This window comes from Panicum virgatum, chromosome 7N (genome assembly GCF_016808335.1).
Source record: "Panicum virgatum strain AP13 chromosome 7N, P.virgatum_v5, whole genome shotgun sequence".
Classification (NCBI taxonomy): domain Eukaryota; kingdom Viridiplantae; phylum Streptophyta; class Magnoliopsida; order Poales; family Poaceae; genus Panicum; species Panicum virgatum.
In genome coordinates, this window is record NC_053151.1 from 24,313,943 (window position 1) to 24,326,333 (window position 12,391).

Here is a 12,391-nt window from a genome sequence, read left to right on the forward strand (position 1 = left end):
CAAAGTTAAGCTTTGGAGACCGTGCTATTATTCAAAATGATTTTCTTTTCAAGTACGGAGAAAGTACTTAGCATAAAAGCAGTTTCGACTTTAGCTTCCCGCGGCCTCCCACACTGTGGAGATGCACATTGCATGCCGCCACCGATTATCTAAATCCCCATCTGTTTGTTTTTTATAGGTTCACATCGTGGTAAGCTGGTAGAGTTCACAACTTGGCAAGGTCTTAAATAGTGCCTAAGTTAATCCACCCCGATATTTTTTACTTTAATTAATTAATGATGTGCTAGCATCTAATGGTTGACATCACTAATGGAATCCTAGTCTCACACCTCGAGCTATATAATGAGCTCATCATCTTTCGCGGCTGAGGGCCGGGACTCGCGCGCCACCGAGATCGATCAATCGCACCGCATCCGGCGGGCACCATGGACATGGAGCAGCAGCTGCTGCACTTCACGCCGCAGGAGCACTTGATGGCCAGCCCGGGCTTCCTCGCCGTGGGCGGCGGCGGATATGCGGCGCATTTCTCGGCCGGTGGGTTCGTCGAGCCTCTCGGCGCCGCAGGTAGTGGCATCCACGACGGCGGGTCGTGGGCGGTGGAGGACCTCTTGCAGCTCGGCGACGAGCTGTTCGGCGGCGATGTCACTTCCGTCGTCGGCACGGGAGACTATCATCAGCCCTGGCAGCTAGACGGCAACGGCGGGTCCCCGTACGGCGGTACGCCGCCGAGAGTGTCGACGGATGGGGACGGGAGTCACGGGAGCCCTCCTACCGGGGAGCAACGTGTCGCCGGGGAGCTTGCCACCGAGCAGCACCGCGAGGACCCCGACGACGCGTCGCCGGCGACGCGGAAGCGGAGGGACCGGTCCAAGACCATCGTGTCGGAGCGGAAGCGGAGGGTCCGGATGAAGGAGAGGCTCTACGAGCTGCGGTCGCTCGTCCCCAACATCACCAAGATGGACAAGGCCTCCATCATCGCCGACGCAGTGGTGTACGTCAGGAACCTGCAGGCGCACGCCCGGAAGCTCAGGGAGGAGGTCGCGGCCCTGGAGGCGCGGCCGAGGTCGCCCGCTGGCCGGCGCGAGCAGGAGCAGCAGCACGGCGGCCGCGCGGCGACGGCGGCGGCGGCCTGCCGGCGCCTGCAGGACCGCCGCGGCCACGGCGCGCGGCTGGCGCACGTGGGCGTGGTGCAGGCCGGCGAGGGCCGGTTCTTCGTGACCGTCGAGTGCGAGCGGCGGGACGGCGTGGCGGCGCCGCTGTGCGCCGCCGTGGAGTCGCTGGCGTGCTTCCGCGTGGAGAGCTCCAGCCTCGTCCGGTCGGGGCCGGACCGCGTCGTGTCAACGCTCACGCTCAAGGTATCGTTGCTGCGCACGCATTTCCGATAGCAAAGGATTAATAGCTAGCATAGGGATTTAGTTAGTTAATTAATCATAATTTGTTCACTGAGTGATTATTTGTACTGATTGGGACAAGTGGATTATCGCGTCGTGCAGGTGAGCGAGCAAGCAGGGGCTGCCACCATCGGCGAGGGCTCGGTGAGGCACTGGGTGATGTCGGCTCTGCTCGAGGAGGGGTTCCTGCCCGAAGCGACGGTCGAGATCTCCTCGCGGTCCACGTGTCGACCGATCAACTGGTATTCAGACACCGTTTGGAACCATGGAGCGTCGTGAATCATCTGAGACTAGCTTAGGCCTTGATGACCGCTCTCTCCATGTCAAATTATCTTGCTAGTTCCCCTCTCTCTCAGTTCTTTTGTGTGATCTGGACCGCCCATCTGGCCGCTGTCACTGGCACCTGTGTGCTTATCCTGTTGAAAACTTGAAATCAATGGTACCGTAGTCCTCCACATCGCACAACACGAAGGGAAGTGGACAGGGCTGGCTCGTGGTTTTCAAAGATCCAAGGACAAGCTAGATACTATAAGCCCTTTAGGAACTATTTTTTATCTGTGATGTGATGATAATTAAAATAAGTAATTCATGAAAAAATAATATCAATATTACAAACTAAAATAACAGAAGCATAAAACTATAATTACATGTAATATGCTACAACGCTAATGCTAGCACCTAGGCAGCAGATGCTCGAGCGGGCCGTGGTGCCGCCGCGCCGACCGGCCTGTGTATGCGTGAGTGCGTCGGATTCCGGTCTCCGATCAGTGGCGAAACCAGCTTAGAAAATGACCTAGGGCGGAGTTCTACGATAAAATTTTTGCACGATCAGAGCGATGCACCGAGGCTTGCTGCCTGGTTGCAGGCATCCGCGGCGGTGGCGCACGGGATCCGTTGGCACGGCTATCGGGTGCCGAGGAGGCGGGGCTGCAGGACGAACGAGCGCGAAGCGCCGTTGCGTAACATCAGGGACGCGCTGGCGTGAGCGCCTGAGCGAGACTGCATGCAGGGGCGGATGGTGAACTGTCAAAGTCGCCAGTGATGTCTGGTGGCAAGAAGATGCAGCGCTGGGCTGCGGAGCGAGACTCAACTGCTTAAGAGACCGCATCTCACGAGACCGGACGGCCCACAGATCTCGAAGCCCTCTCACCCAATGTCCCAATGGCCCAATCTGAATCTCTCGACTCTCAATGGTAGAGAACCGTCGTCCTCACGTTCGGAGACCTGCTATAAATTTTTTATGTAACCTCACCTGCGCCTCTTTTGTTTCTACCAAAATAGCATGTCTACCTTCTGTGTAGTTTAAGTAATTACCAAAAAAGAAAATGCATGTTGTTGCGCTTGTCGAAATATTTTCTCAATTATTACCTATCGTAAAACCAGTGCATATTTTCATTTCAAACTTTTGAATATATGCGAGATGCATTGCCGTGTCCGCGGCAAAGCGTGGAGTTTTGGCTAGCTCGTTAGATATAAGAACAGTAACTCGGCATAAATTCTTTCATGCTTTCAAGTACGGAATTTTGACCAGTTCACATAAGACCATGACTGCAACACTGGAAAACTCATTAGTTTACTTCATTTTCCTCCTATATAATAATATATACCGTTTATTTCCACGAGCACAAATATTTTGACGCCTCCTTATTAAAGGAACAGTTTGCACACAAAAAACAAAGCATAGAAAATGGCACAGGAATTAAATTTCCAAAGGCTCTCCCCCTCTCAGCCCGGCCCACAACTAAGGCCTAGCTACCCCGGGGCCCATCAAGCTTTCCTAGCAATGCGTTTTTGCCGGGGAAGTTTGGCACCGGGTTTTGTCGCGCCTTGGTTAGCACACACTTGTTCCCTTCAGTAACTGTTATGATCTAGTTTTCTGGTGGTTTTCCTCACAGAAAAATCTACAGGAAAATGATCGCAATTGCTTCGACTCACTGGTTCTCCTCACCTCGTGGATGATCTGGCTTGAGCGCAATAGAAGAATGTTCGCTCACCGGTCTAGGTATGTGTTAGAGGTCGCCTTGGACCTTGAGGATGAGGCTGCCACTTAGGGCCTAGCTGGTCACACAGCTCGATTACTTTTTCTTGTTATCGTCCTTGGTAGATCATTTGGTCGTTTTTCAGTTCCTATGTAATTATATTCAGTTATTTGAGCTTGGGGCCTCTGCTCCAAAGCTAGTCTTTGTACGAGTGACTTCTTTTCTCTCTTAATAAAAAATATGCTTAGGTATGATCGTGAAAAAAAATAGGATCGAGATATCAGGGATTGGAGGAGCTTCCTGAAGTGCTTGCTTTGCTATCATGTGCTCTTCTCGTTGCCGGAGACGGTGGAAAAGCATAGACATCGTGGACGCACCACGACACTTGCTACCCCCGCAGATTCGCTGCCGCGTTGGCTGCCTGCTGAAGAACACGAGCGAGACGCGCAAGCCAGCTCACCGAGAAGACCGAATGGTTGGAGCGCCAAGCCGTGTGTTGTGTCTCCGTCCAGGGTCACGAGACGCCTCGTCTGATCGTCTTCGCGGGGCCGTTGGATCGCGATATCTGATGTGCAGGAGTGAAGAGGAGAGGTTGGTTCTTAGGTCAATCTCAATGAAAATATTATGAGTATTAAATTTACTGATATGGTAAAAGAGAGAAGAGAGTGTTATGAAATATGAGAGAAATATTATCACCATGACATTTCTCCAATTTGGTTATCTAGCTAGTTCACAGTTTTGATAATTATGTGATGACACTCCCCACAAGACTGACCATATGCAAGCATGAAGCATCAAGTTGGACACAGAGACATATGTAGGTGGTGGGTCATACCTTAAATGAATGTGAGGAGAATTAGGAAAAAGAAGATTTAACATGGAATAAATTTTTTATAAATATATATATAAGAGACCATTTATTGTATAATTTGGCTATTATAACTTGACTAATAATCATTTGGCCGTATTATTAAATTTGCTTTTGGGCTTGTTTGGACACTCAAATTTCCCAATGTGAGTAATTTGTGAGGATGTCATTTGAATAAGACATTTACTTCTCGATCGGAGGTTTTTCTTCTTAACTCCCTCCATTCGGAAATATAGGGCATTCTATGATTCAAAATTTGTCCACAAATATTAGGTTGAGTTTGTGGCTCGTTTTCGGATTTTTCCCAACAGAAAGACATTCTTACAACCATATAGGGCATGTGCATGAGAAAGGGCATGTTACTTTAATTAGCACATATTTAGTGGCCCAAATAGAATTCTAATGCTTAATAATTAGGGGTAGGAGTGTCTTTTCTACACAATCATAATATGTCCTAAAATTCCAGAATACCCTACATTTTAGGACAGAGGGAGTAGGTTTAGCTTCCCCTGCTTCCAAATTAGATCTAATCTTATGCCAAATCCAAGTTAGTTTGCCGGCGCCAGGGCGATCAATCATGGGCTAGTGGTCCTTAATCATTGCGCTTGCGCCCTTTTCGTGTTTGGGCTCGTGATTAGCAGGCGGATTATTATTGAAAGCAGCAGGTGAAGAAGAAGTAGCAGCCGCCGCCTTCGAGCGTGGCGACGGTCGCGGCGCGGACTATTCCGTGACGCTGCGAATTCGATCCGATCGAATAGCACTCGCTTGGATGGAAAAGATTTGGCTGGCGCCATCGACCTCGTTATAAAAGTAGTACAGCCCGTGCCCATCTCCATCCGACATCGTACTGAATTTCAACCTTCGTTTTTGCTGGCCGTGAATTTTGGAAGAGGCCCTCTTTAGTTTCCAAATTCTTTTATACAGTATCGATCACATCGAATCTTCGGATACATATATAAAACATTAAATACAGTTGAAAAATATAATTAATTATTTTTAGTAGAAAACTGAGAGATTCTGACAGGAGTTTCTCGACAAGGAGCTGTGGTTCTCTGGGTTCAGGCAGAAATTGTGTCGCCCACGCTCATCGAGTTTTGTCACGTAACCTGTTAAGAGATGTAAGAACTCGACCCAGAAACGACCCCGGAAACTGGTTCTACGGTCGACCGCGCGGAGTGCTCCGCGCGGTCGATGCAGCTGCTGCCCGTGCACGTGGGGGGCCGGTGGGCCACTACTGCAGCTCCCTTCACGCCTCCCAGTTTCACTTTTTTTTTCCATCTTTCCTTTTCCATTCCACCTTTTCTATTTCTTTTTTTTCTTTTTAAATTTTGCTGAATTTTCTTTTGCTAACTTTTGTGTGTTACATTTTTTTCTTGAAAAATTTTTTGTTCCAGTTTTTTTGTTTCCTGGATTTTTTTGTCTTGAAATTTTGTGTTCAAACTTTTATCTCCAAGTTTTTCCAAAAAAACTTTTATCTCCAAGTTCTCTGCTTGAGATTCTTTTGCTCGGATTTTTTAGCTACAAAATTTTTTCATATAGAAAATTTTTCAGACGTTTCTTTCAAAAATTTGTCGCAAAATATTCTCATTCAACTTTTTATGGAATTTTTATATTTAGAATTTTTCTCTATCATATTTTTATACAAAACTAATCAATAAAATTTTCATTACACAAAATTGTTATATATTTGTTTGATATATGCTGATATATTGTTTGAGTGGAGCAGGGGAACGAGACGACTAGGCTTAGACTAGGTGAGAGGTGACGTGAGGGGCAGTGGCCTGTCAGTCTGGGTTTTGTGTGCGCTCTTGTGACGTCAATGATTAGATGGATGTTACAAGCTGGAAAAAAAATAGCTGAGTGGCACGCGGTCTGAAAATCGACCATAACGAAGCCAAGTTACGGGCGACGGTAAACTAGTCTGGCCCGAAATGACCGGGCAATGTTACCCAATAAAAGAAATTGCGCACAAAACGGGTCAGTTTCCATCCATCCAAAGCGTCAATATTCCAGAAGCAGCCGGTGTCTTTTTTTTTTTGGATACTCAAGCTGGGTTCCTTGGAGCTGGAGCAAGAACAGCGCCGTTGACTACTAGCACGAGTGGTAGTTTTCGCTGCGCCGCGCCCCCCATCAGAGAGATTGAGAGTAGACAAACAAGGGGTCGAGCAGCAGGCGAGCCCCGCCCGCCGGCATCCCCACCCCCCACCAGGCTGAGGCCACACCACGCCGCGCCGCCCCCCATTTGTTGCGGCCTGCCGTGCCGTGCCGCCGCCCGCCTCCGCCTCAATCCGTCCGCCCCGCCGCCCCGCCTTCAATTACTCCTCCCCACCAGCGACTCCCACTCTTTTCACTTCACCGCGCCCCCATCCACCCCACCCGCCCGTCCACCTGCCCTGCCTTACCCGGCCGCGGCCGGCGCGCGCCCCCAAACCCTAGCCGGCGCCGCGAGGCGGCGATGTCGGCGCCCTCGTCGCCCCCGCCGCAGCGGGGGCGGGGGGCGGGGGAGGGCGGCGGCGGGCTCCCCGTGCCCGTGCCGGCCGCCGTGGTCGGGGACGACAAGGTCCTGGCGGCGGCGCAGCACATCGTCAAGTCGCTCGCCACGTCCAAGAACGCCGCCGACGACATGATCCGCATCCTCTCGGGCTTCGACCACCGCCTCTCCTCCATCACCTCCGATCTCTTCCCGTCCCCGTCCCCGGCCCCCGCCGACTCCGACCCGGATGCCTCGCCCGACCAGGAAGCCCCTGATGCCGCCGCCTCGCTCGCGGCCTTCGACGCCGCCGAGCAGCTCATCCACCTCTGGGACACCACCCCGGAGGCGCTCGTCTTCGAGGCCCCCGAGGACGACGCCGCGCACTACCTCGCCGCCGTCGACGTCGCCGTCGACCACCTCGCCTCCTCCTCCCCCGCAGTCTCCGGCCGTGCGGGGGTCGCGGTCCAGCTCGCCATGGCGCGCCTCGAGGACGAGCTCCGCCACCTCATGCTCCGCCACGCGGTGCCACTCGACGCCAGCGGCCTCTTCTGCTCACTGCGCCGCCTCTCGCTCGGATCCATGGACGACCTCGACACCTCCTCCGAGTTCGATCCCGCCACCCCGCACAGCCAGGACGGAGGCGGCGGCGCCGGGCCGGACACTGCCCGCAGCGCCAGCATCGCGGGGAACAACCCCTTCGACGACCAGGTGTTCGACCTCGTGCACCCGGAGGCTGTGGACGAGCTGCACGCCATTGCCGACCGGATGGTGCGCGCGGGGTACGCCAGCGAGCTCGCGCAAGTGTACTGCACCATCCGCCGTGACCTGCTTGATGAGTGCCTCAATGTGCTAGGCGTCGAGCGGCTCAGCATCGACGAGGTGCAGCGTGTTGAGTGGAAGCATCTCAATGACAAGATGAAGAAGTGGGTCCATGGGGTCAAGACGGTTGTCCGCTCCCTGCTGACCGGTGAACGGCGGCTCTGCGACCAGGTGCTTGCTGCGTCCGATGAGCTCCGGGATGAGTGCTTTGTTGAGTCCACCAAAGGCTGCATTATGCAGATCCGCAACTTTGGGGATGCGGTGGCTGTGTGCACTCGCTCGCCGGAGAAGCTTTCCCGCATTCTGGACATGTACGAGGCGCTTGCTGAAGTGATCCCTGAACTGAAGGAGCTCTTCTTTGGTAGTTATGGTGATGATGTCATCCATGATTTGGAGGGGGTTCTTGAAAGGCTTGGTGATGCAGTGAAGGGTACCCTTCTTGAGTTTGGGAAGGTCCTACAGCAGGAGTCATCGCGCCGGCCAATGATGGCTGGTGAGATCCACCCAATGACGCGTTATGTGATGAACTATCTTAGGTTGTTGGTCGTTTACAGTGATACACTTGACACACTTTTGGATGACAGTGGTGCTGGAGATGTAGATCATAATGCTTTACATAACGGCACTGATGAGGATGAAGAGTATCTGAAGAGCTTGACCCCACTTGGACGCCGTATGGTCAAGCTGATATCTTACTTGGAGTCAAATCTGGACGAGAAATCCAAACTTTACGAGGATGCTGCATTGCAGTGCATATTTTCCATGAATAACACACTCTATATTGTCCAAAAGGTGAAGGATTCTGAGCTTGGGAGGATTTTGGGTGATCATTGGATCCGGAGGCGCCGTGGCAAGATTCGGCAAAATTCAAAGAGCTACCTCAGGGTTTCATGGACCAGAGTGTTATCTTATTTGAGGGATGATGGTCATGGAAGCAGCGGGAGTGGAAGTTTCGGCAGCAGTGGGAGTTCAAGCTCTAGGATTAAAGAAAAATTTAAGAACTTCAACTTGGCCTTTGATGAGATATACAGGAGTCAAACACTGTGGAAAGTACCGGACCCTCAGCTCCGGGAGGAACTCAAGATATCTATATCTGAAAATGTGATTCCAGCTTATCGTGCTTTTACGGGAAGATATGGCAGTCTAGTGGATAGTGGAAGGAATTCAGGAAAATACATTAAGTACAACCCTGAGGACTTGGAAAATCACCTTTCTGATCTATTTGAAGGGTCACCAGGGTCTGCCAACCATTCCAGGAGAAGATGAGAATTTCTTATGATGGTATTTGGCTACAGGTATGCTTTTGGTACAAGGGACACTATATTGCTCAAATGATGGAGTGAACATGTGCTGAATTAGTGCTTGTCCCATTAGATGTACTGCAATGTAATTCAAAAGGGACCGTTTTGTTTCGCAATCAGTTATGTATACTACTAAATGATGTACATGTTTTGTTCTTCAGTATATTCTTATATTTGCTAGTTTGATTCTCTAAGTCTCCAAGCTATATTAATTTTACATCATTTAGGGAGTAGAACAGACATTTTATACGTTTTTCGTTTTTACTTTTGGACTCGGGTATTGCAAAAATTGGATTATCTAGTACTGAAAGAGGAAGAGAGATTTGAGATTTACAAGCTTTGTTTAGAATAATGAAGCCAAACAACCATATCTTATAAAATCCTTGAAATTATGTATTGCAGAACTGATACAGGTCTGCTAAATCTGCTTCGTTGTAGTGTTAAAAGTAATAACAAGCATTCAGTGGGATACCTTCTTGCTTTTATTTAATGAAGCCTTAAGGTGGGCTCCAAGTCTTCTCTTGCAAGATACTTATATTAGTTATGTACATCTTGTAGATCCACAAACAAAGTTTAGTGTAGTTGGACTGCAGGCTATATCTATGCAGGAGCGGTGATCTTAAGTCTCTTGATGCCATACCGCAACCTCAGTTGTTCATGCATTTCAATATTCAAACATTGTAATTTTTATCAACAATATTCCAACAGTACAGTTTACAAAGAAAAAAGATGGTACCATTTGATTCATATTTGAAATTATCTATTAGGGCCATAGCTTTATGGCATAAAATGAGCATTCCGAATTCAATTTGAGAAACATGCTAAGTCAAATCGTGCCCTCAGAAGATTAATAAAGATGGTAAAGTCTTTGAAAATGAAGTTCATAACCTGCATGGATGGCTGGCTATCCCCCCTAAAACATTCAAATAATATTTTCCCAGTATTTCTGGTGCCATGATCTTGCAAACTTGAGAGCTTTGGAAAGTAGAACCGCATGGAAATCAGCAATCTAAGTGCCCAAACCATGACTTAGGCCATCAATGTCTTATTATTGCTGCTACTATTTATATGACTAATACATCTTTGGTCTTTTTTCCCTGTTATAGTGTTATCTGTTTGTTTTTGGTGCCTCTTATTGTCTTTCATTTGTAGCCTACACCAGCTTGCTAGGGAATAAAGGCTTCATTGTTCTAGTTCTTTCTGGTGCCAAGATATTGCAAACCTGAGAATAGGCTTGTTGGTGCATTAAGTCTGTTTTCTTTTCAGCACTCCACATAGTGCATTGTACTATTTTTCCTATTCAAAAAGAAAATAATCATCTTAATTTGTTAATGCTATTAGGATTAACACTACCAACAATGTTAGACATCTTAATTTTAGTGCACTGTTCCACCACATGCTTTACTGGTACCATAAATTACACGTATTCTTTTCTTATAAATTTGCCACAAGTTAAGTGAAGCTTAAAAAATAATGTACTAGTATTTTGATTGTTCTTTGGGGTCAGAATATTTATATATCTTTGTTGGCAACTCATGCAGAAAAAGAATCTCATCCATTTGTTGTTCTCCTTTGAAAGATTAATCTTCTTATGCTCGCCTTAGCTAAATGCAGTGGCAGAGTGGACACATCATGAAGATCTTTTTGAACTTCCATGGTATATAGAAAATTCATGGACACCTCTATTTCTCTTCTTGGATGAATGTCTAGTAGAGTTTGGATGTGACTCTTGCAACATATTCCATTAGGTGGTAGTCTGGTATACATTGCCAGAATGAGAGCACACTATCTTTTATAGATTTGAGCTTCGAAAATTAGGAAATATACCATTATTAGCACCTTATGTTGCAAGATCCTGTTGCAGTGAAACCCAATCTTCTAATCTGGACCAATTATGCAGGATGTTTTATTTCCTTAGGAATGAAGTTTAGTGGTAAACTTGGATTTATATTTGGGAAGATCGTGTTGCACTAAAGATAACATGTTTCCTTACCATTATTCTCTTACATAGTTCGCTTTTCTGACTGTATTGACCAAGTTGCTAAATTTTATATGCAGTAATATATTTGTATGCAACTCCTATCTTATTTAGCCTTTTGCAGACAGGATTCAAAATAACACCCCTCCCCTCTTGTCTAAGGGGTACGATCAATTTTAGGATGAACAATGTCATTGAGGTGCTCCCGTTTTGATGTTATTCTAAGAATGCTTCCATTGACAACTTCATAGTTCTGCTAAAATTTACTCTTTGGTCTTGGCTATATATGGAAATATGATCACTGAAAGCTGTTTGCCACTGTTATTAAATTGGTTTGTTTTACTTTCAGTGCTAATGTTCTATGCCAAAGTCGATCCATATCTTCATATACTTTTGTTTGATTCTAATGTTTAGTCTTAAGCATATCTAACATCAGCTAGAACATGATGTTTCAGGATATTAGCAAGTTTTTTCAGTTTGTGCTGCATGCTCATTAGCAAGCCCTTTATGCCTGAACTGAAGACCAGCTCTCTTCTTTGCATTCGTTCTTGTTTTGCTGCTGAGTTCTAAATATCAAAAGACCAAGTGTGGAAGATGAACTACTGACAGTGTTGGTTCTTTTGCTGCAGGAGAATTTGTCGCCGGATATTTGGAAAAGGAAAGTAAGAAGGAAAACATGACCAGTTCACTGGATACCTCAAATGTTTCTTTTGAATGTATACCGCAAGATGAGTTGAATGGTAAATCAGCAAGTTACAGCCCATCAGAGTCGTAACCTTCCCTAGTTGTTCTGTCCAGTTATCTGCTTTGGTTTTCGTCTTCCAAATAATGGTGAACATCGGCTTGTCTCGATCAAAATAAGGGCAACGTAGGTTAATTGTTAGCTCCACAGTTTGTCACTTTCTGACTTGAATCTCCATGTAAAAACATAGCATCAAATGTTAAGGCTCTATATTCCTATGAGTTTCTCTATATTCACATGAGACTCTTTATATAACATTTGTGGAGGATAGCTCATGTTTTGCATGAGGTTAAGAATCTTGATGAAGGAAAACGCACGAGCATCAGCTAAATGCTTCTGAAGGCCTATATGAGGTTGATCTATGAATCAATATTGAAAAGGAGCAGATAGTGCTACAATAAATCTTCTGGACAAGGAAACCTTGCCGTGTGTATGGCTGACATGGAGGAGAAAGAAGCCATGCATGTGGCTTGTATTTACCTAGGTCACTAGCAGTGAGTGTTCCCCTGTTGTTTGAGAATGATGCACGTAGTTAGTTGATAAAACAATCACATCATAGTTCAGTTAATTCACATGTCAAAATAAAACATAAAAACAAGTGTTTGAGTAAAATGCTAGAGTCCTTGAAGAGAGGACACATGTACATGACCCAAATGCTAATGTCCTTACGGAGTTTATGAAACTCAGTCTAATTTACCAAGCTATGGGCAAACGATGCTCAACTTGGCCACAGCCATATATATATATATTTTTACAATAATAGTGTGAATACGCATCAGCGGAATTATGTGTTGGCAATAAGTATAGTCGCATTATCTGCGCATCAGACAGCATAGCAAG

The 12,391-nt window shown here is 47.2% G+C and overlaps 2 protein-coding genes across 3 annotated transcripts; both read left to right on the plus strand.

The window, feature by feature from the left end:
* Nucleotides 1–383: 383 nt before the first annotated feature.
* On the plus strand, nucleotides 384–1,840 carry LOC120680535 (transcription factor BHLH156-like). The gene is made up of 2 exons (XM_039962030.1): nucleotides 384–1,355; nucleotides 1,494–1,840. Exons 1-2 carry the CDS (start codon nucleotides 426–428, stop codon nucleotides 1,668–1,670), a joined length of 1,107 nt encoding a protein of 368 aa, XP_039817964.1. The 5' UTR covers nucleotides 384–425; the 3' UTR covers nucleotides 1,671–1,840.
* Nucleotides 1,841–6,441: 4,601 nt separating this feature from the next.
* On the plus strand, nucleotides 6,442–11,806 carry LOC120681615 (exocyst complex component EXO70A1-like). Of its 2 annotated transcripts, XR_005677951.1 has the most exons (3): nucleotides 6,442–8,825; nucleotides 10,373–10,488; nucleotides 11,439–11,806. XR_005677951.1 is itself a non-coding variant. In XM_039963184.1 (2 exons), exon 1 carries the CDS (start codon nucleotides 6,694–6,696, stop codon nucleotides 8,794–8,796), a length of 2,103 nt encoding a protein of 700 aa, XP_039819118.1. In that variant the 5' UTR covers nucleotides 6,445–6,693; the 3' UTR covers nucleotides 8,797–8,825; nucleotides 11,439–11,806. The 2 variants fall into 2 exon arrangements, 1 of the variants encoding a protein (XP_039819118.1); XM_039963184.1 differs by lacking the exon at nucleotides 10,373–10,488 and having other exon boundaries at nucleotides 6,445–8,825.
* The last annotated feature ends 585 nt before the right edge of the window (nucleotides 11,807–12,391 follow it).